The sequence below is a fragment of the Larus michahellis genome, chromosome 7 (assembly GCF_964199755.1).
Source record: "Larus michahellis chromosome 7, bLarMic1.1, whole genome shotgun sequence".
Taxonomy (NCBI): domain Eukaryota; kingdom Metazoa; phylum Chordata; class Aves; order Charadriiformes; family Laridae; genus Larus; species Larus michahellis.
The window spans coordinates 32,933,380-32,957,174 of record NC_133902.1 but is presented as its reverse complement, the minus strand read 5'-3'; the positions used below and the strand labels follow the sequence as shown (position 1 = coordinate 32,957,174).

General features: G+C 40.4%; 1 protein-coding gene across 1 annotated transcript in view; it reads right to left on the bottom strand.

Moving 5' to 3' along the window:
• Positions 1–3,288: 3,288 nt before the first annotated feature.
• The window catches only part of TTN (titin), a 244,263-nt gene continuing 223,756 nt past the window's right edge, over positions 3,289–23,795 (bottom strand). The window contains exons 295-317 of the mRNA XM_074593977.1: positions 21,708–23,774; positions 21,324–21,626; positions 20,933–21,238; positions 20,549–20,839; positions 20,130–20,429; positions 19,718–20,023; positions 19,166–19,471; positions 18,795–19,076; positions 17,910–18,503; positions 17,536–17,823; positions 17,111–17,410; positions 16,240–16,542; positions 15,663–15,965; positions 14,960–15,544; positions 14,514–14,819; positions 14,124–14,423; positions 13,312–13,887; positions 12,915–13,220; positions 12,230–12,823; positions 6,156–12,103; positions 5,916–6,069; positions 4,698–4,991; positions 3,289–4,573 (exon numbers count right to left, since the gene is read on the bottom strand). Of these exons, the coding sequence (XP_074450078.1) occupies positions 4,275–4,573; positions 4,698–4,991; positions 5,916–6,069; positions 6,156–12,103; positions 12,230–12,823; positions 12,915–13,220; positions 13,312–13,887; positions 14,124–14,423; positions 14,514–14,819; positions 14,960–15,544; positions 15,663–15,965; positions 16,240–16,542; positions 17,111–17,410; positions 17,536–17,823; positions 17,910–18,503; positions 18,795–19,076; positions 19,166–19,471; positions 19,718–20,023; positions 20,130–20,429; positions 20,549–20,839; positions 20,933–21,238; positions 21,324–21,626; positions 21,708–23,774 (15,311 nt within the window). The 3' untranslated portion in view covers positions 3,289–4,274. The remainder of the gene's footprint in view (positions 4,574–4,697; positions 4,992–5,915; positions 6,070–6,155; positions 12,104–12,229; positions 12,824–12,914; positions 13,221–13,311; positions 13,888–14,123; positions 14,424–14,513; positions 14,820–14,959; positions 15,545–15,662; positions 15,966–16,239; positions 16,543–17,110; positions 17,411–17,535; positions 17,824–17,909; positions 18,504–18,794; positions 19,077–19,165; positions 19,472–19,717; positions 20,024–20,129; positions 20,430–20,548; positions 20,840–20,932; positions 21,239–21,323; positions 21,627–21,707; positions 23,775–23,795) is intronic.

Genomic DNA, 23,795 nt, shown 5'->3' with positions numbered 1-23,795 from the left:
GTGATGGTTTTTGTCAGAGTTAGGTTGATGGTTTGACTGGATGATCTGAAAGGTCCCTTCCAAGCTAGGCAATTCTATGATTTAGGAATTTAATTTACTTTTAGCATTTTAATATTTGTTAAATCTGGATGAACAATCCAGAATATTGTTTGGCAAGAAAGTAGACTTTCCCTGCTTTGCTGTCTGGTGCCGCCTGTTTCCTCATGGTAGGACACTATCGTCAGGGCTGTTGATGCACCAATATACATAGATACTCCCATAGCTGTATCCTGACTCTTCTAACCAGCACGCATATGGGAGAGAAGGCTAAAGATGAGAGCACGACTGTATCTTATGGATGTGTTTAAAAAAAAAAAAAAAAAAACCAAAAAAAAAAAACATGACAGGCTTCCTTCAACTTTTTCAAAGGGAAGGGTAAAAAGGCATCTCCAAGACTGTAAATTATAGATGTCAAAGGTAATATTTTAAATCCTGTCAAGGGACAAGGTTTAAGAATGTCTCCTCCTCCTTGTGTGTCATATTCTCTTGTGATAAATACTGCTTTGGCTACTTCTGTTATCTTCCCTTTCTCAGTGCACTCCGTAGGCTGCCTGGGTATTTTCCACAAAATTTGGGTTACAGTGGCAGAAGTGGGTCATAATTGCCTTCTATGGGTCTGACTAATTTTTCTACACACTGGCTGTCATTTTCTGACATGTCAGAGTACTTGATTTTCTCCATCATCCTGTCTCCTTTGTACCGCTGTTGTTAATACTATGGCATATTCCAGTGGGGGAATCACTGAATGATTTATTTTTGACTGTTACACTTCGGGTTTTTTGATAGACATTAAGTGTTTTGATTTTAATTTTTTTTAAAACACACGCTCTAGAATATTATCATCTTCAAAAAGGGGGAAGAAAAAAAACCTAGCAACTAGAGAAGATTTAATATTTTATCAGAGATGATGCAAGATTTTTGTGTTCTGTTCATATAATTTTTTCCCCTTGAAGGGCAAAGTCGTTGAAACTGGAGACGACGGTAAAAATTGAAATGCAATATAAAGACTGGGGTTTCTTGTCTGCTAGCGGTAAAATGAATCTCTTGGTGTTATTATGGCTATCCACCATCACAGTTATTTTTCTCGGGCTGACAAATGTAAAATGTTAGTAGAGACCGTATAGCAGATTTTATACAACAACTCACAGAGCTTTGCTAAAAAGTTTATCCTTATGCATCAGGACCAGGAAACATCAAGTCCAAATGCCTTCACACATATCAATGGTAGGTTATTTTTCTGAACTTGGTCCTATAGAGCAATAGATTTTGTCTTTAAAGTGAGCAAATGCCAGTTTTTCAGTTAAAAATCACAATATTCGACCCGAATATAATAAGCAAATAATTTGAAATGTTAATTGTTTATTTTTTTTATCTGGAAACTGCTTAATCTATAGTCTTGGAAAGTGTTACTGTCTAGGGATGTGTTCTGGGAAACTGAATACTGAAGCTTTAGGTGGTGAATTTATTAGTGTCGCTCTATATTAGCATTCGCGTAGCAGTCTTGTGAAAAAACACCGTCTCAGCAGGTTGGCATGTAAAGTTATCTATTAAAGCTATGCTTCAGCAAAGCCTCTAAGTACTTTAAATTCTATTTTTAGGCGTGTGACTGACTCATCTGCTTAAAATTAGGTGTGCTTGCGTAAGTACTGTGCAGTGTTGGGCCAGAGAGGTACAGGCAGAATGAACCCATTTACGCTGGCGTGCTTTCCTCTTCATCAAGTAAATATGTCTAGACTCAGTAGAGGTCATGGAGGACCGAGTTTCCAGTAGCGTTTCTGGAGAAGAGTCCATTCTTCAATCTGCAGATGCTGCCCGTCACTGTTACTTTCTGCTGAGATGACTCGCTGGTGCATTTGTAGTGTTAATTTTCCTATGTGTCTGTGTATACAAGTTAGTTGCTGGTTAAACAAGACCATACCTGTGTATTTTTGTGTCTTGTATTGAGTTGGTTGTTTTTTTTAAAACACCTAATGGAATTAGAATGAGAAGCTTTCTTGAGGGTTATTTTTTGTATTTGAACGCTTTAAAGATTACAATAAATGGCCTTTTTTAACCTCATTTTTATTTCTTTCCTCCTTAAGGAAGAAATACCACGCGCTCTTAAACTCTTTCATCTTTATGATTATTTCTAAGTGTTCCCGATTCCATCACTTGAAAAAGTCCGGATCTTGTCCTGACTCTTCTGAAATCCTTATTTTTACTTCAGTCCTTGTTTCACCGCCATTTATTAGCTTTTCTGCATCGTTTGGATACCTATTGGTTGACAGTATATATGTTTGTAGGAAATTTAAAAAAAAGGTCCGCTTCTATAGTCAGTCTTTTTGGAATAGGCTTTTAAACATACTACCTTCTTTACTACTTCTGAGGAACTTGAACTTTTTTTTAGTAGCAGTCGTATGCTGGGAGTCATAGCGATGCAGAAGTGTTGCTAACTAATGCTCCTGCTCCACTTAAAAGAGAATTTTATAGCTCCTGAAGCAGTGTTGCATTGCTGTGAGCACATTTGCTCTCGAGGTTTTTCTGCCGACATAAGTGAATTCTAGAAGCAGAGTTGCTCTTTTGACCTTGATACTCTTTTCCCATAGATAACCAAAATTGTGACCGGCCTGCATGGGATTTGTGATTCCTCCCCCCCCGGGAATGTAAAGACAGGCTTTCCTCCTATAGATATGTCATATAGACATATAGATATGTCAGATATATTGCTCATATAGATATGTCAGCTGAGCCGAGGGACGAAGAACTGATGAGGCATGGGCCCTATATCGTCCATGGGAGGTGAGAAATTGTAGGTCCGGGCAGTTAGGGGTCAACTAGTCTATACTAGTGGCAGCTGCCAAAAAAAGGAGCCAATAGCCAGGTTTCCTGGAGGCAGTTTTTAACCACTTTCAGCAGCGACCAGTGATAAAGAAGAGAGATTAGCAATTTATCCATATAGTCACTTAACAGAGGGATAATACAAACAGCATAATGCTTTGGCATGTGTTAGAATTTATCCTTTGTCAATCGAGAACCTATGAAGAAAACTTTTTTTTTTGTTGTTTCTTTTTTTTAAGGCTGACTTTTTAAGGCTGATTTTCTGGTGGCCAGGCTGTTTCTGGTAGATGGCTGGATTTTCAACAGTTAGCTACCTGGTTTACATTGGAGAATTGGCATTTCTACCTCGTCTTTTCTTTCAGCAGCTCTTTTTCTGTAGTGTAGTAGAGGAACTATGAAAATAGAGCATAATAAATAACGAGGAGTCGCGGGTTTTGTGGTGCAGAAAGCATGCTTTATTTTAAAGGAACAATTCTATCTCCAGGAGGTTCAACAGCTAACAAGCCTTATTACTACGTTAGGAGAACTAAAGCAAATTTGAAGTGCAGGGCGGTATTTGATGTTGTAGCAACAGTTTGTTTTCAAACTGTGGTTCATTTCTTAGTTGCCCGGAAGTGACTACTGGATGTCTAATTCTACCACACAAACTCAATCACTGCACCCTAACGAACCTCCGAGAGGGGGTACTGCTGCTGCACTTGAGTACCTGAAAAGCTTCGTTGATAAAGGGATGGCCAGGTGATGTTACTTTTTTAAAGCTGTTCAGGCAGTCAATATGTCAGAAACAGTACACAGACAGTGGGTGAACAAAGTGCTGGCCGCTTGCACTTTGTCCAAAAATAGTCAGTCAGGTATGGAAATCACGACGTAATCAGATCCAATGTAAAACATTAAAGCAATGCTTACAGGAGGGTAATTGCAAACATCGCCAATGCCTTACATTTCCGATTCAACATAAATATTCGTGCACGTATGAAATACTATGCACAGTATCATCTCTTAGGTGTAGGTGATCTTCAACAGGGAGCCTCTCTACCTGTTGAGGCATTCTTAGACATCAACAATGAGTTGAGGCGCAAAGATTAGTTAAAAGTTGAGCAGGGTAGTCGTTTGCTAGGAAACTTTCTCCTGCCAAACTGTTAGTTCCAAAAGTTACGTTTCAAAATGTCATAAAATAAATGGTACAAAACTTCATAACCGTTAATTTCGGCTATATACAGTATGTACATGTCAGTGTAAAAAGTGTTTAAAATTCTTAGGTCAATAATGACTATAAGTCATAATGTATAATTTTGGACTTTGTCTCATTCAGGTAGGTACAAAAATATTTTTTTTTTTTATATTTACAGATCAGATATTTCAGTCCATATATGAATCACTTGTAAAAAGACAAGTGTAAATAATACAGATCAAGCTCTCTAAATTGATCGAATATTAATATTCACAGTGGCAGAATCAGTACCAAATTCATTGCCTAAATTCAGGGTATAAAGTCCACCGTCGTTCTTCTGGACATCCATGATGATCAGGGTGGTTAAATCTTCGCTGGTTTCAATGTGGAATCTGCCTTGCTGGTCCTGACTGGTAATTTTTCTCCCTCTGCAGTACCATGTTATTTCAGGAGCAGGATCACCCGAAAAGGCACAAGATAGTGTGAGAACTTTTCCTTCATCAATGCTGATATCAGATGGGAGAGCTTCAATTTTGGGTGGTACTCCTTTACAAAACAGGAGAAGAAATACCAAGTTAGTCTGTATCCAGTAAGCCGTGCAGCAGGTTTACTCTGAGGACTACTTCAGGATATTTTAAGCACTAACTCTACCAGTAATTGTATTGCTCACCTCTCAGACCTGATTTAAGCATTTTACTAGTTGAACTCTCCAGTTGAGCCATACTAGATTTCCCCATAATACTGCTGGAGCTCATCTCTACAAAGGATTCTTTCATGGAGGACATGCTTTTGGCAGACATGCTTTCAAATTTCATTTCAGTCATGCTGCTACTGCTGAAACTGCTGAATGAAGCCTCTTGTTTAGAAGAAGCCATTTGAAAGGACTGAGAAGAAAAACTTTCGTGCATGCTTGCGTCGCCACTTGTCTTCAATACTACCTCTTTTGGAGGTTCTTCAATTAGAGCTGGGGAGCATCGCAAACATAGAAGGAAAAACCAATAACGTCACATTAACAAACAGTCATGCAGTTCTATATGGTTAATTTTACAGAAATGAAGAGACAGCATAGTTTGCTTTCAATGGAAAACTGCAGTGGAGTATAAAATTGTTTACAATCATTTGATTCAAGATGTCCAAATCACAAAAAGTAATTTATAAATGAAACAAGTGGGAAACGGAACTGTTACTAGTATGTACATACATACATAAGAAGAAATGCGTTGTCACACAGTGTTTCCTATGAGAACCATTACTAGAATTAGACACTGAGAAATTGCGTGTGTTCAGTTCCTGTCTGTAGAAGTTGTAAAACATTTTCAAGTTCTTACAAACACAGTATAGGAAAGTCTGTATTTCACTGCATTGTTCTGTAGCTATAAAAGGCAACAGAAAAGCTCAAGCACTGTAGCTTTACTTTACACCCAAGCACAGCCATACAAGCAAATCATAGCAACCCCTTGATGCTAGGAACTGGGATATCGTACAGCCAGTAGAATACTCAACCCAGTTCAGTTATGGCTAAGTTACCAATAGAAATTTTTAACTGTGGAATTACTTTGTTTTATTGGAACAGATTCTGTTAGTAAATGAGGAAAGAGTAATTGCCAGCACCAAGGTCTTAACACGGTCATCCTAGAAAGAATGCACATAGCCTTCTGTTAACATGCACCTATTGATGTAATAGAGCATCTGTGTGCTCCTCTGTGGGCGTTATAAAGATGTCTAATGCTCTTTTAGTTCTGTATATATAATATGCAAAAGAAGAAGGAACTTGTTAAAATACCTAAATCAACATTACCAGTGGCTTTTATCCTAAGTCATTTTAGTAAACACACCATGTCAAGAAGTTCTGATTAGTCTGAACTCAAGACTCGAAGAACAAACTTACGGAGCACAGTCAAAGATGCTGTAGCAGAGCACTGCCCGTGGTAATTTTTTGCTTTGACTGTGTATTTTCCAGTGTCACTCACTGCTGCATTTCGAATCTCAAGAGAATATATGTTTTTAGAGCGTGTTACTCTGATGTGTGATGAAACAGCAATCTGAGGAGGGAAAAAAATCTTTTAATTAAGATCAGTTTTATGAAAAATTCTAATTTTTCAAGTAAATATATTAAATAAATACTTACAGGTTGATTATTCTTAAACCACTCAATTTCAGGAGAAGGATCCCCAGAAACTTCACAGGTGAACAATACATCTTGTCCTTCATTGACATTTTGAGACTTAGGCTGCATGATAAATGCTGGTTCGTTGGAAAGCTCTTTAGAAAAGGTCAGAACATACTGGCATTTAATAATGCCTTCATCAGTGTTACCCTCGCAGGTGAGTATACCTTCATCTTTATTACTAGCCTTTTTGATAGTTAGCGTGTGATCACTTCCAGAAACACCATATCTGTAATCTTCTGAATTTCTCAGCTCCATTCCATTCAGCACCCATTTTACTTCAGAGGCACCAGGAATGTTGGCTTTCAATGTCACTTTCTGCCCTTCAGACACTGTCATTTTAGTTGAAGAAGCTTTAATTTCTGCTTTCAATTGTTTGACGTCTTCAGTAACAACTGACTTTTTAATGACTTCTTGAACTGCTGCTTTTTCTTCAGTTGCTACTGCAGATTTCTTCTGGGTAGAAACTGTAAGCACCTCATCTTCTTTCTGAACTGATTTATGAGTTTCAGATACCCCTCTTACCTGGGAATGGATATTTTTAAATACTTGGCCAGTAAACTGGAAGTTAGTTTTTGAAACACCTCCTTCCCCAATAATTTCACAGGTGTATTCTCCTTTATCAGATTCCATGAGCCCATGGATTCTGAGCTCATAGGTGCCATCTGCTGCGTAATGAAACTTGAAATGATGGTCTTCTTTCAGTTTTTGGCCATCCTTATACCAAGCCACTTCTCTGACACTTAAAACACTGCTTTCAACTGCACAGGATAACTTTACTTTATCTCCAAGAGTTTCTGCTTTCAGATGCTGTTTTATCTTTGGTGGAGAAGCAGTTGGTAATTGTACTTTTTCTGCTGGTACTGTTTTGTCTGCAGGTGGTGACTTTGGTTTTGGAGGGCTGCTGATGGGTTCAGGAGATTTCACTTGTTTAGGAGACTTAACTGGCTCGGGAGACTTTACATGAGGCTCAGGAGATTTGATTCTTGGAGGTGATGTAATTGTTTTTTCGGGAACTTTTTTCCTTTGAATGGTCAAAGTAAAATGCGCTTCCTGTCTTCCTTCAGAGTTTTCCACCACAACAGTGTAACTTCCTTCATCTGACATCTGAACCGAAGAAATTTCAAAGGTAGACTTGTACTGTGTTCGTGTTACTTGGAAGCGCCTTGAAGAAACAATGGGTTGACCTGCACGGAACCATGTTATTGTTGGTGCTGGTTCACCATCAACGTCACAGGAAAATCTTGCAGTCTCCCCTTCAGAAACTGTGATTGACCGTGGTTTTGTAAGGATTGTTGCCGGCAGAGTGCTTTTAAATGCCTTGTGCACAGTCTTTTCTTCCAATGATTTTTCTTCAGCTGCACTTATTTTTTGTTCAGAAGCAGCATAATGTTCATATGACAAAAGTGATTCTCTTGTTGCTGACATTTCTGATTTGACCTCTCTCACCGAGGAACTTGCTTCTGTAGCAGATGCCTTCTTAAATGAGGAGACTGCATATGCCTCTGTTTTCGTTAAGTCAGGTAAAATTGTCCTTGGTACTTCTTCATCTCTTCGCTGGGAAGAGTATGTAGTGTAATCTCCTCCAGTAACGTCTAGTGTTGCATAATCAGAGCATTCCCCTTTGTAGTTTGTGCATACAGCCCGGTATGTTCCGCTGTCATCAATGTGGCAGTCGAGAATCTCCAGAGTTAATACACCGCTAGTATTAGTAAAATGTATCTTACTGCTCTCCTGGAGCTCAATACCGTTATGATACCACTTCACTTCAGCAGTTGGTTTTGACTGGACATTTAGAATGAACCTGGTATTATGGCCGCATGGTACCCGGTGTGAGCGCATTCTCAGGGTAATGCGAGGAGCGTGGTCGAGGGTGAAAGGCTGCTGAGTCAGAACTTCATATTTCCTTTCCATAGTTTTCTGAGTTTTCAAAGCAGATTTCATGGACTCATATCTAGAAAATATATCAAATCTTGCCATCCTTTCAAACCGAGAGAGTGATCTTTCACTAGAAACTGGGCTAGGTGAGCGTGGTCGAGTTCTTTCTGGTGTTGGGGATCTTCTCTCACTTTCTTCAGGAGGCCGTGAGCGGGGTCTAATTAATTCAGATACAGGACGCATCAGCTCAATGTAAGTTGGAGAAAGAGATCTTCTTCTCCTTAGTAATCTAGAGGGAGGTGAAAATTCCCTGTGAACATGTTGCACCATTTCTATTTCTTCTTCTTCTTCTGATGTGATCTCAGTTATTTCTCTTTCCCTCCTTCTCCTGAGTCTACTCTTTTCCTCCTCTGCCATATATTCAAGCTCACTCCTGTATTCAGAGAGTCGTTGAGAAGGGCCAACAGGACGGAGCAATTCTTCATCCTCTCTTTCATCCATTATTCTTTGCTTTTGTTTAGGTGGTCTGTAGGCAGCCCTGTCATGGCGTTGTCGAAGCTCTGCATAGCTTGCACTGGTCTCAGCTTTAGTTGGGATGTGATAGCTTGAATACCTCAGCTCTCTTTTTCTTTCTTCCTCTGACCTGACCTGTGCTCCTGCAGTAGAATACCGAAGGGCAGACAGTTCAAAGCGTGGGGGGCTTCTACTTGGTGGGGAAGCAGAAAAGCCTAACTCCAGCTCTTCTTCAAGGCGCAGTCTTTCCTCTTCAGTTCTCTTCATGGCTAGATAGTCATCAATAGGCAGGAGTAATTCCTCATCAGACAAGTCACCAAGTGATCGCCGCCTTGGTCTATAGTAATATTCATAGTCTGGAGATGGGGTACGGCGACGTGCTGGTCTCACAATTTCAAGATCGTCTTGTGTTAGCTTTGGTATGCGCCATTTAGGCTTATACTGATCAGAAATGCGTGGCAGTGGCATCACATAGAATTGCTCCCACCTGGAAAGACGTATGCGTTTCTGGCGTTTCTGAACAGTTCTCTCAAGTTTTCCTGGCATTTCGTACTGGTCTCGCAGCCTCTTGTACCACTTCATGTCTGACAGAGGCACAAAGTGTTTAATGTTCTGATCTTCCTCAAGAGTAGCGCGCACGTGTTTGCGAGGCTCTGGGACCTCATACGGCATACGAAGTCTTCTTTCTTCCTTCTTTTCTTCTTTCTTAATTTCATATTCACCTTTGACAGTCTTAGTGCTAACAGCTGGTTTATATAAGATAGCAGCTTCTCTGAGAGCCTCTTGTGCGGTTTGTGTCAGTGGAACAGCTTCAACTCCAGAAAGGATTTCCGCCATTCGTAAGGTTTTGTCGATTTGCCTCTGTACATGCTTCTCCCGCTCTTCTTCAGTCTTGTACTCACGCTTGACATATTTCAAGCGTTCAACTTTTAGATAAGCTTGACAGCTTGTAGATCCAGCACTGTTTGTAGCAGTAACTCTGTAATAACCACTGTCTTCTGGTAACGTATCTCTGATATGCAAAGCATAATAATCCAAACCTTCATGAATTATGTCAAAGTTAGGACCAAAGGATAGAGGCTGACCATCTTTCTCCCATTTCAGCGTTGGTTTTGGTACACCAGATACCCTGATCTCAAAACTGACATTTTGTCCTTCTTGACATTCAGCATTTGCCAGCAGTCTTTTAAACATTGGCCTTAGTGTGGCGTCTGCTGGAGGTGGATGTGGAATCACAGTCAGCTTAGCTTTGCAGCTGTCTTCACCGTATTTATTGCGTGCCACAATACTGTATTCAGCATCATCCTCTTCTGTGACATTATTGATGACGAGTTGATAAAGACCCTTGTCTGATTCAAAAGTGTACTTCCTGTCATCTTCACCAGGTTTGATCTTCTGGCCTGATTTGAACCATGTTAAGCGAGGTTCTGGGTGAACCGTTATAGTTACTCCGAACCTGACATTTTCTCCAACATATGCAGTGCGGTTATACAAAGGCAGAGTAAATTCTGGTGGACGCTCTAATAATCTCATAGCATCAACCCGTCGTTTCACTTTCCTTACAGTCCTGCATCTGTAGTGTTCAGAAATTTCTCTGACACCTTTAACGAAAAGTTCTGCATAAGAGCTGTCTTCACCATAGTCATTTACTACCTTGCATCTGTAGGTGCCATCATCGGATTTAGAAACATCTTTGACATACATGGTTGCCTCACCTTCTTCATATTTGATTTCATATTTCTCATTGTTTTCTAATTGCCTCATACCGAAGTACCATGTGACTTGTGTGGACTGATCGTAGTTTTCAATCTTACATACATATTTGGCATGCCCTCCTTCTTCTGTAACTGTATGCTTTATCTGCCCAGCAATGGGACCAATGTCTATTGGCGCAACTTTAACTTTAGCCACAGTTATGCCTTTCTGAGATCTAATTGCGCCTCCGCAGGAAATACGAGCTACTGACACAACTGTGTTCCACTCCTTCTTAACTAGAGTTTGGTAGTAACGCCTGTGCCTCAAGGTCTTGATGACTTTAGTGCTGGTCTTTTCTGTCTGCTGTTTTAGCCACACATGGTTAAGAGCTTCAGCAGCTGTCATACGAGCTTTTCTTTCCTTTACTAGTAGGCGATCAATGAAGTCCATGGCCTCAATGCTTATGTCTTTGAATGCTTCATCATCAAAGTTGTATTCAGCATTTAGAATATTTTCAATAACTTGTTGGTTTGTTTCAGCAATGAAAGGATTAATGCCACTGAGAAGTATATATGTTAGAGCACCAACTGACCACATGTCAGTAGCTGTGCTGACCAAATCATGGTGATGTACTTCAGGCGCATAATATTCAGGAGAAGTGAACTGGAGTCTAAAGCTGTCTCCAGGCTTCAGTTGTCTGGCTTGACCAAATTCAACAATTTTAATTACAGAGCTTCTTCTTGTGAAGTAAATAATATTGTCTGGTTTAATATCAAAATGTCCAATGCTGTGGCGATGTAAGAATTCTAGTGCATCGCAGACCTGGCGTACATAATTTACTATTTCTCTTTCATTCAGTTCAAATGAAGCTGTGCCGATTCTTTCAAAGATGTCAACTCCAGAAATGAATTCAAAAATCATGACTAATTCTTCTAGGCTCTCAAATGATTCATGAAGATACAGGATATTTCGGTGCCTAGCAATGTTTAGAATGGAAATTTCTTTCTTTACCAAAACTTGGTCAGCACCCTTTACTTTGACAAACTTGGCCAGGTAAGTCTTTTTTGAAGCTGCCTCAACACAGCGGTGTGCAATGCCAAATTGCCCACGTCCAAGCTCTTCTGCGATCATGTATTTGTCATAGAGTTCCTTTGTAGAATAGTGAGCTGCTTTAACTGTGGTGACTTCTCTGGTCTCATCAACTTCTTCATCATAGTTCATTACTCTGGTCTTATCTTCTTTTGTTATAATTGGATCGGTAGGTTCAGAAGGCTGGCTTTGGCCAAACTTGTTTTCTGCAATTACACGGAACTGGTAGGTGGTCTTGCCAAATAGGTTCACCACTGTGTATCGTGTATCACGAGCTTGGGCTACACGAATCCATCGCTCTGCTGTTGTAGCACGTTTCTCAATAATGTAGTTTATGATTCTGCTTCCACCATCAGTAGCTGGTTCATTCCAAGTTAAGTTGACTGAATCCCTCGAAATGTCAGTTACCTTCAGACCTCTTGGTGGATCAGGCACATCAGCCACATCTAATTCAACTGTTTTTTGGTCAATTCCAAATCTGTTTTTGGCACAAACAATGTAAAAACCTGCATCTTTTCTGTCAACACCATTTGGGAAAACAAGTGATGTGAACGATCGCGTAACAATGACTTGGTAGTGTCCATTAGTATCGATGAGGTCTTGTCCCTTCTGCCATGTGATCACGGGGTGAGGCTTGCCACTGAATGGAATCTTGATGCTCACTACTTCCCCTCGGAGGGCATGAACAGCTCCCATGCCTTCCAGGTTTTTGGGCAAGTGAATCTTTGCAGGAACTGGAATAGAAAGAGGAAGAAAAAAAAAAAACACATGACCAAATGCACATCAGAAGAGCACCAATAGTCTATAAATATTCAAAGCTTAAAAAGAATTTGTCTGAGGAATCAAGACCCTTCATTCACCTTCAACATCCAAAGAGGCAGTTCCAGAGACAGATCCTCCTTGGTTGGTAGCTCTAACTTGATATACAGTGGCATCATCATCCGTTACATTTGTGATGACCAGCTGGTGATATCCACCCTTGAATTCCTGTATCTTGATCTTTTCACCATCTGGCATGATTTCTTTGCCCTGTCTGTACCACTTGACAATTGGTTTAGGATGACCAGTGACTTTGCAGACAAATGTGGCATTTGCTTGAAATTTCACATTCAGATTCCTTAGTTCTTCCTTGAAATGTGGAGCTTGAATTGGAACATCGGATTTTGGAATGACTGGTTGTGATACCTCGCTCCACTCACTTTCACCACCAAGATTTTCACATTTTACACGGAATTCATATTCAAGACCTTCAATAAGATCTTTCACAGAGTAGACGGTTTCACGAATTTCATCTGTTGTTACAGAAATCCACTTGTTTTGTTTTTTCTCACGCTTCTCAAGATAATAAGTTCTAATCTTCGCACCGCCATCACTTGCTGGTGGCTTCCATGAGACAACACAAGAATCCTTTGTGACAGCACTTGCTACTGGCTGACCAGGTTGTCCTGGTTTTTCTGTAAAGAACAAAAAAGTTCAAAAACAGAAGTCAGCTTGCCTTAGTAATTACAGGGGCATACAGAAATTAACATTTTGGTGTCCACTTACCAAATGGAGGCTTCATAACAACAACTGATGAAACCTCCAGTGCTTCACTAATGCCATATGTATTCTGAGCAGAAACACGGAAATAATAGCCTGCATTTTCAGTTAGATTAACAATTCTACAGGTTGTGCCTGAAATGCTTGAAGATACAAGTTGCCATTCTGCTCCTTCCTTGGCTTCACGTTTCTCTATGACGTAATTGGTTATCATAGCACCTCCATCGTCCTCTGGTGGTTGCCAGCTTATCACCACAGAATTCTTCAGTATAGACTCTATAACAATTGGCCCTACCGGTTTATCCGGCTTATCTGTAGAAGAAAAAGCATGATATTTTTAATTCTTTTGCCAGTAAGTATTTGAGAAAATATCCACAAAAATACTGAAAATAAAACTAATTACCTTGTATTTCCACATTAAGTACAGTGTCAACTGTTCCAAATGTGTTACTGAGTTGCACTTTGTACTTCCCAGCATGAGTCTTGTGCTGGACATTCTTAATAGCAAGATGAGTATAATGCTCCGTGTTCTCAATAGAAACCGTTTCTGATCCTCTCAAAGGTTTGTTGCCATGGAACCAAGTTATTGCTGGTACTGGTCGGCCAATATACACAACATGAAGGCGGAGGGTGCCACCTGCACCTGCATAATATTTCTCTTTCAAGGGGAAGCCAGGATGGAATTGAGGAGGAGCCTGCAATAATAGCTTGCCACTAGTTTCAATTTCTCCAACATCATTGGTAGCCATACAGGTGTAGAGACCTTCATCCTCCTGTTCATCTGTTATTACTGTCAGTGTATGGTTGCGTCCATCAGATGACATTTTGTATTTTCGGCTTTGTACCAGTTCTTTGCCGAAGCGGTACCATTTAATATCAGGCAAAGGTCTCCCAACAATTTGGCATGTCAGCTGAGCTGCTTCACCCAGTTTAGTTGTAACATCCTGCATTTCTTTTTTTATGGCAGGTGCTTCTCCAGCTGTGACAAAGAAAATTAAAAAATAATGAAGATGACTATGAAATTTTCCTCTATTACTATATTACTGGAAATTAATTTTCATTTATACTTGTGCCTCTTGTACTTGAAAGAGGGTGCTTTAGGACAGTCATGTTGGCAAATAACATGTAAAACAAATAGGCAGCGTAAGTGCAGCGCCGTGGCACAACAAATCACAACAATATCACAGCAAATATGACAATATATTTTTTCCTTACATGTTAATTTAGTTTTCACTGCCATAGCAGTCCTTCGCGGTCTACTGAGGCCAGTCTGATTTTCTGCAAAAACACGGAACTCATATTCTGTAGCCTCTAGTAAACCTCCTACTGTAAACTGCCTGTCCTTGATGCGTTCTTTGTTGCATTTTTTCCAGGTGCTTTCTCCAGACTGGCGATATTCAACCCAATAGCCAAGGATCTCTTTGCCACCATCACTTTCAGGTCGTTCCCATTCTAACGTAATGCTGTCCTTAAATATAGACGTGATCTCAATTTCTCCAGGTTGGCTTGGTTTGTCTGAAAATTAAAATAGATAGAGAAAATAAATTCCTCTCTTAAAGTCACTAGTTGCTCTTCAGAAGGTCTCTTAATGCAAACATTTCTTACCAAATGGATCCTTGCATACAACTGGTTCAGAAGCAGGACTTGCTTCACTTTCACCAATGTCATTTTGAGCAATGATACGGAATTGATATTCAGCATCTGGAACAAGTCCCGTGACTGTGAACATTGTAGTGGTAATCTGTGTCTTATTATGCCGGACCCATTTTTCTGTAGATGTCTCTTTACGCTCAATGTAATAGCCAGTTACACGAGAACCACCATCATCTTTAGGCCTGGACCAGGACAAGTTGACAGAACTCTTTGTAACATCAAGCACTTCAGGTGGGTTGTTTGGAGGCTCTGGAGGATCTGTTAATAATTACAATAGTGAAAATAATAGAAATAATAGTGACGTTGCATTAAAACATTTGCATATACTATTGCACTTTTAGAACCATAATATAGTAATTTGAAAATATTTTTTTTTAAAAATATAAAAGTGGACTTACTTAGAGGTGTCTTTGGTACTGCTGGCTCTTCAGATTTGAGAGATTTGCTAATACCGAAATGGTTTTCAGCAGAAACACGGAAGTGATATTCCACATTTTCTTTGAGCCCTTTCACCACTAGTGATGTTCCTTTCACTCTAGAGTCAACAGTGTACCAGGCAGTCTTCGGTACTTCTCGTCTCTCAACAATATAACCTAGGATATCTGCACCACCATCATCTGTAGGAGGTCTCCAGCTTACTCTGACAGAACGAGCTTGTATATCATCATACTCAAGTGGCCCTTCTGGTGGATTTGGAATACCAATCACTCTGACTTTAATATACACAGCTTTTTTGCCACACTTGTTTTCAAGTGCCAAATCATAGGTGCCTGAATCTTCTCTTTCTGCATCTTTGATCACAAGTTCTGTGTGAGTGTCAGAAGTCGCAATCATGGCCCTCTTGCTGATGTCATGTCCTTCTTTTGTCCATTTGCATATTGGAATGGGCTTACCCTTAATGGGTATCGTGAGCCTGATAACTCCACCTTGTCTCACCATGAGACCTTCCTGGTATTTTTCATCAAGTTCATAGTCAGGATATTCTGTAAACAAAATTAACATGTCATGCTATGTCAGTTTTACAGATGATATCATACATGCTTTAGGCAAATACTTTTTTAGAACAACTTTCAATTAGAGTTAAGACTTGAAGTGTCTTACCAAGCATTTCTGTTATTTTGACTGTTCCCGGCACTTCAGCAGGTTCTCCTGGCCCACCAGCATTACAGGCTAGCACACGGAATCTGTACTCTGCACCCTGAGGGAGATGTGTCAAGGTGTATTCACGAATCTTGGTTGGCGTGGTATTGCATTTGGTCCATTCAAATTGATCAACCTTCTGCATCTCAATTAAGTAGCCAGTAACTTTAGAACCACCTTCATCTTCTGGTGGACTCCAAGCCAGGGAGACAGATGTTCTTGTAGTATCAGTGACCCTTGGATTCTGAGGTTTACCTGGAGGAGCTGGAAGAGAAGATCAGATTCGGGGGGGGATCATTTTAATGGATATTTAAAAGATGTAACAAGTGCTAACTTGCAATATATGATCTGTATTAAGTCTATAGTATTTATACAGGAAAACTTAGAATGAAAGATTTTCACTAATGTTTTCTTGTTTTTCTCCAGTCAGAATCTCATTTGTTAATACACCCAGATAAATTTCCAAATTAGAAAAAACTAAATTTTACTGGCATCATTCCCTTCTGCCATAAAGTCCTTTATGTAGGAAATTTCTTACCAATTGGATCTCTGGCGACAGCAGACTTGGAAGGACGGCTGGGTTTCCCAGTGCCTCTGGCATTGATTGCTGTGACTCGGTGTTCATATTCTAATCCTTCAACCAACCCAGTGGAACGGTAACGAGTCATAGTGACTGGAACTTTATTTACACGGATCCATCTATCAGCTCTAACTTCTTTGCGTTCCACAATATAACCGGTAATCTGTGAGTCACCATCATCTTCTGGAGGATACCAAGTTAATGTCATGCCATCTCGAGAGATATCAAACACTTCTGGAGTGCCAGGAGGACCAGGAATACCTGTAAAAACATGACACAGAATTAGTGAAGGAATCATAGAATCGTAGACTGGTTAGAGTTGGAAGGGACCTTAAAGATCATCTACTTCCAACCCCCCTGCCATGGGCAGGGACACCTCCCACTAGACCAGGTTGCTCAAAGCCCCATCCAGCCTGGCCAAGGAAGCGTCCAATGATTCTACACGTTAGTAATATGCAACGTATTGTGAATGGCAATGTAATATCCATGTCCTATCAAACTCTTTTTATCAGCAGACATCAAAGTACTTTACAAACTATGTCAGTATATAGGGTAAAGCAATTTTTAAGGCTAATGGTAGACCTGAGCAGAAAATCCAAGTTTACCATCCAGGTTCTATGCAGTGCATCTATAATAGTTATGTAGATTTATGGATGGCATTTTTCTCCAGAAGTATAACAAGACTACTGTGCATCGTGATATACCATTTTATTTGGTGAAAGGAAGCAGTAACATCTAGAAAAATCGTATCTATGTGAGGATATATAAGCCCATTTAAATTTATTTTTTTATTTTTAGAAGTAGAGAATCGGCAGAAATTCAGACTTACGGATTCTGCTTTTGCATTCTATAATTTCAGACTGCAGATAAGATCCGATTCCAAAGCGGTTTGTAGCAGCCACACGGAATACATATTCTGCACCTTCCACAAGCCTGGTGAACTTATACGTTGTCCTGGTTACTGACTCTGAAACTGGCAGCCATCCAGGACGGTGAGCATCACGCTGTTCTACCACATAGCCACTAAGGGTAGCTCCACCATCCAGCTCAGGTGGCTCCCAGGAGATGGTTACATAATTTGAATCAATTTCATCAATTCGGATAGGTCCAACAGGTGGTCCAGGTTTGTCTAGGGAAAAAAACAGAAAATGAATAGACAAAAAAAATATGTGGAGAAAATGTGGAATCATATTGCTGATGTAACAAAGTTCGGATGGAGAAAGATCATGGACAATTATTTTCATAAATCCTTACCAAGGATTATAACCTTTATTGTATCAGTAACCGTTCCAGTTGTGTTCTTCAGTTCAAGCGTATACTCTCCAGTGTCATGTATGGTGGTCTCACGCACAGTCAGTTTAACCATTTTGGCAGCAGTCTCCATTTTGATGCGTTCTGATTCTTTTAGTTTAGAACCAGCGAAGAACCAAGATGCAGCTGGAGGTGGTCGTCCTTCAATTGGAATGGCTAACTCAATTGGCTTGCCAGCAGGTACATGAATTGTCTTCTGAGGTATTCCAGCCAAGTCAATTGTTGGTAGAACTAAGAAAAGCAAAACATTGGTATTTTAAATACCACGTTCATTTGGTGTAAGCTTCACCCTGTTATTTTCAAGAGCAGATACCTACCTTTTTGGTCTTGTACTGTCACTGCTGTGACAATCTCTCGTGCTTCTGACACGCCCTTCTGATTCTGTGCTCTGACCCTGAACAAGTACTGTTCACCTTCATTGAGAGAGATAATTGTATGCTCATAGACAGTAGGCTTCAGTGTCACTACCTTCAACCATCTTTCTGTTCCAGCTTTGCTGGCCTCAATAACATAGCCAGTCAATCTGCTGCCACCATCATGTAGTGGTTTCTCCCACGCAAGAGTAACAGTTGATTTGGTGACATCAATCACTTCGAGTTTTTGTGGTACCATGGGGACATCAGATACTAGTACTGCATCAGATGTTTCACAAGCTTCACCAATGCCATAGATGTTTTCTGGTAGTACTCTGAAATAATACAAAGCTCCTTCTAGAAGTCCAGTAACTCTATAAAATGTCTTGCTGCATTTGGTAGTGACAGTCTTGTAAGCCCTCATGGAAGCTTCACGTTTCTCAATTATGTAATTGTTGACGGGGGCTCCACCGTCAATGGTTGGAATATCCCAAGTAAGTGTCACCGAATCTTTTGACACTTCTTTAATTCTCACTGCAGCTGGTGGACCAGGTGTATCTAAAACAAACAAATAAACAAATATATATTTTTTTTCCTTTTGGATCCTTTCCATTCACAGCCAACAACTGATTCTGAATGAAAAAAACAACGCTGGGATTTGATTTATAAAATAGCACAGCTTTAGAAACTATGTATTTTTCCTTTGGATTAGATTGTTTCTCTGACTTCCCAAACATTCTCATGTTATTTAACCTGAAAACTTCTTTTGGAAATGAAAGACTCTCTTATTCCTGAGCAACATGCACCAAGAGTGATGTAATGTCCATATGAAATTGTAGCAGTACTTACCATATACTTTTACAGAAATAGTCGCAGATTTTTTTCCTGATTGATTTTCAGCCTCAATGACGTATTTTCCAGCATCATACCGATTAACTTTATCCACAATAAGCAGACTGTAGCTGTCCGTAGTATCAATAATAGCTCGACTTACAAGGTCAACACCCTGCTTGCTCCATGTGATTACGGGAGCAGGTCTGCCAGATACAGAAACCATGAGGCGCAGGGAACCACCAGCTCTGACTGTAACCGTCTTCTTCAGATCATCAGCAAGCTCAAGCTCAGGTATTTCTGATGAAACATGGAATTAATTAATCTTTTAGTAGTTCTAAAGGAAAATATAATTATTCCTTAAAATATACATTAAGTCTTCAAATTACCTATTCTTTCCACAGGTTCTATTTCGGCTGACGATTCACTAAATTCACTCATACCATTCACATTTGTAGCAGCAACTCTGAATTGGTATTTCTGGGCTGTTTTAAGGCCAGTCACGGTGAACTCAGCATTCCTCAGAGTGGCCGTCGTATGTGGTCGGTACCACTGTTCCGTACCTTCTTCTTTCATTTCAAGAACATAGCCTAAGATGTCAGCGCCACCATCGTATGTGGGCTTTGACCATGCTAAACTTATGCTGTGTTTAGTAGTATCCACAACTCTTGGAGCTGAAGGTGGTGCGGGAGTATCTTTGAAAAAGAAGAAAATGCGTTTCACATTGGTGCAGGAAATGTTTTACCGTTAAAAATGATTTCTAAACACCTAATGCCAGGAAATGCATTTAAAATGAACTATGACTGCTTCTACATTTATTCAGTTATTAGTTCAGCGAGATCATACGTGATTTTTGGGTACCTTAGTCTAAGTGTCAACATGGGTTTGTGCTCGATTATTATAAATAAATATTAAAATATGTTTTAAATGTGGTAACTTACATGATGGTTCTTTACATAACATGTATTGTGAAGCTTCACTAGGCTCACTGTTCCCAGCAGCGTTCACTGCAGTGACACGGAACTGGTACTGGCTGCCTTCCATAAGACCAGTGACTTTCAATCTGGTATCATAAACGGTGTAATCTCTGTTCACTCGTGTCCAGCGCAGACTTTTCCTTTCACGTTTGTCTACAAGATAGTCCTTAATCTCACTGCCACCATCTGATTCTGGTTTCGTCCACTGAATAATGATATGTTCCTTGCCGACGCTCACTTCTTCAGGAGCACCAGGCTGTGTTGGGATAGCTGTTTTTTTTTAAAGGTGAAAAAAATAATTATCATTTAACAAATCATTTATTTATAAGAAATACTCCACAAATGCTGATGCAGAATGGAAGGTGGTAACACTCACTGAAAGCATTCCTGGCAATCACAGGTTCTGTTTCAAGCGGAACACCCGGTCCATATTTGTTGACACCTCTCACACGGAAGATGTATTCATTATTTTTAATGAGTTTCGTTACCACACACGATAAGGTCTGGCATTCAGCCTCAACAATAACCCAGTGAAGTCTGCTGGTTTCACGCCTTTCTACGATATAGTGAGTGATCTGTGCACCTCCATCTTCCTCAGGAATGTTCCATGCCAGAGTACATTTCTCTTCTGTTACTCTGCTAACAGTGATTTTGCCTGCGCATGGACCTGGTGAATCTGGGTAGAGACGAAAATAAATATTTTTATTAGCCGCTAATGAAAACCATCTCACGCTTATTTAAAAGAATGTGGATTTTTAGTATACTAGGTATGAATATTAATCACGGGATACATACCAAGCACTTTAACAAGAACTGAAATTTGTTTCATCCCACTGGCATTTTTGACAGTTAGAGTGTATTTTCCACTATCACTTCTGTCACAGAACTTGATAACTGCAATGGCTCGTTTGCTGGTGTATTGCAGAGATATCTTTTCACATAGATCCAATTCCCTGTCACCTTTGGACCAGAAGACTTTTGGTTCTGGTTTCCCACCAATGGCTGCATCAAGAACAAGATCCGATCCAGCCCTAATGGTCACAACTTCTCCCTGCAGTCTGGCATCAAGTTCAGCCTTTGGTGGTGCTGTCATAAGGAAAAAGATATTAAGAACAAATTACATGACAGTACTAAAATAGAACACCATGTTTTTAATTGTTCCAAGTGAATATTTCTTACAGTATTCGTCTTTGCAAATGACGGCACCAGTCGATTCAGATCCTTTGCTGATTACACCAGCAGCATTCTTTGCTAGTACACGGAATTCGTATGCTTCGTCTTCACTAAGAGCTGTCACAGTAAAAAAGTTTTCGGAGACAATGGTATAATTGCATTTCAGCCAGCGTCCATCTCCAGATTCGTTATATGGTTTGCGTTCTATTATATATCCGATAATTTTGCTTCCACCATCATAAAGGGGTGCTGACCAGCTCAGCGACACTGTAGACCTGGTGACGTCTGTTACTTCTGGTCTTCCTGGTGGATCTGAAGGAATAAATAAAGCAGAAAAATGAGAAATGCAATTCTATTTTAGCTTAAATAGCAACGTAACTCTAAAAGTAATACTTACCAACTGGATTTTGAGCCACTACAGGTCTGGAAGCTTCACTGGCTTTACTAACACCTGCAGCATTTAGAGCATAGGTTCTGAATTGATATTCTAGGCCTTCCACCAATCCCGTGACTTTGTAGTTGCATTCACAGCATGGCACTTTGTTTTCCTTCACCCAAAGGATGGTGTTGCGCTCCTTCTTCTCAACCCAATATCCAATGACTTTGCTGCCACCATCATGATAGGGTTCCTCCCAGCGAATGGCCATGGCAGTTGCAGACACAGAATAGACTTCTGGCCTTGAAGGTGGGCTTGGTGGGACTAAACGCAAAAAAAGATGTTAATTATTACAAATGCCTCAGTCAGAAGAAAAGAACAAATTTTGGAAAATGTTTCACTTACCGAATGGATGCTCAGCAACTATCGTTTTTGATTCAAGGGGTTTGCTGACACCAAATCTGTTTTCTGAGCTTACTCGGAAACTGTACTCCTGGTATTTTGTGAGATGAGTAACTTTGATCTGTGTACGTTTCACACTGGAATTTACCAGCTGCCATGCTGTTGTGCCAGATTCACGTTTCTCTACAATGTAGTTTGTAATGTCACTACCACCATCATCTTCAGGTTCTTTCCAGGTCAACACACAGGATTCAGCAGAGACAGATGATATTTCAATTGGGCCAGTGACAGGACCTGGCCTTCCTATGACTACCACTGTGACAGTAAATGTTTTCACACCAGCAGTGTTTTCAAGTGTGAGGTAGTATTTACCAGAGTCACCTCTCATACTATCCTTTACAGTCAGTGCGGTTCTGTCTTTTGTTGTCTTAATGGTCACTCTCTCAGTTTCCTTCAGCCTCATCTCCTCAAGTTTCCATGTCACCTTTGGAGCTGGTCGCCCGCTGATCGGTATATCAATAGTAAAGGTGCTTCCAGCCTTGCATGTTATAAGCTGTCTGCTTATTTCACTGAGATCCGCTGTTGGTTCAATCTGTGGCTCCTTAATAATAACAGAAGAGAAAGCTTCTCTTGGCTCACTGTAGCCAGCATCATTCTTTGCCTTGACTCGGAACTCATATTCAGTGTTCTCCACAAGGCCTTCAACAGTGAAAGTAAGTTGTTTGGTTTGTCCAGCTTCAATCCAGGTGTCAGATCCTTTTTGTTTCATTTCAAGACGGTATCCAGTAACACGGCTACCACCATCATGATCAGGTTTAAGCCAAGCTAAAACTACAGAAGATTTGGTTGTGTCAACAATATCTAGTCTCTTAGGTGGAGCAGGTTCTTCCGTGGCTACAACTGGTTCTGTTAATTCACAGGGTTCGCCTACACCATATTCATTTTCTGCTGACACTCGGTAGTAATATGGCACACCTTCTGCGAGATCAGTGACCTTAAAGATTTGTCGAGTGCATTTTGGACTCACCACTTGCCAGCTACGGCGGCTTGCTTCCCGTTTTTCCACAATGTAGTGGTGTATACGTGAACCTCCATCCAGAACAGGAGCATCCCACATTAAAGTAATAGAACCTCGAGTCACATCTTTAAATGTAATGGGGCCTGGTGGACCAGGTGTGTCCAAAACCTTGACAGTAAATGCAATAGACTTACTTCCACTGTTGTTTTCCACAGTAAAGACATACTTGCCAGCATCATTTCTATTGCATTCCTCCACAGTCAACGTGCTGAATGAATCAGTTGTTTGAATGTCAGCACGCAAGCTAAGATTAGCATCTGCTTTGGACCACACTGCAGTAGGAACAGGTCTTCCAGAGAAGGCAATAAATAGACGAATGCTTGCACCCGCTCTTACAATATGAGTCTGCTTGAAGTTTGCATCGATATCAATCTCAGGTGCAGAAAGCCTGTCCACGGTTTGGACTGAAGCAGGAACTTCACAACTTTCGCCTTTGCCAGCACCATTAACAGCACTAACTCTGAATTTATAATGTTCTCCTGCTTCCAAATCAACAACGGTATATTTAGTAGCAAGAACAGTCTCTGCATTGACTTTCTGCCATGCTTCAAGATCAGCTTTGCACATCTCAATGATGTACCCAATTATTTCCATGCCTCCATCAAAAACTGGCTTGGTCCACTCTAAGCTTACACTAGTCTTCGATGTATCTATCACCTTTACAACATTAGGAGCACTTGGTGGGCTGACTGGGTCTCTACATTTAATCAGCTTTGAAACATCACTTGGAGGTCCAACTCCTGCAGCATTTTCAGCCATGACATGGAATTCATACTCATTGCCTTCAATAAGGCCAGTTACTCTGTATCTGTTCTCAGTAATGGGCCTCTTACTGGATACTTTAACCCAGCGCATGCTCTTCTTTTCTCTCCTTTCTAGAATATACTCATTTATCTCGCTTCCGCCATCTGAGTTTGGTCTTGCCCATGTGAGTGTGATACTGTCTCCTGTTACGCTGGTAGGCTCAGGAGTTCCTGGTGCATCAGGGAGAGCTAAAAAAAGAAAAAAAGTCA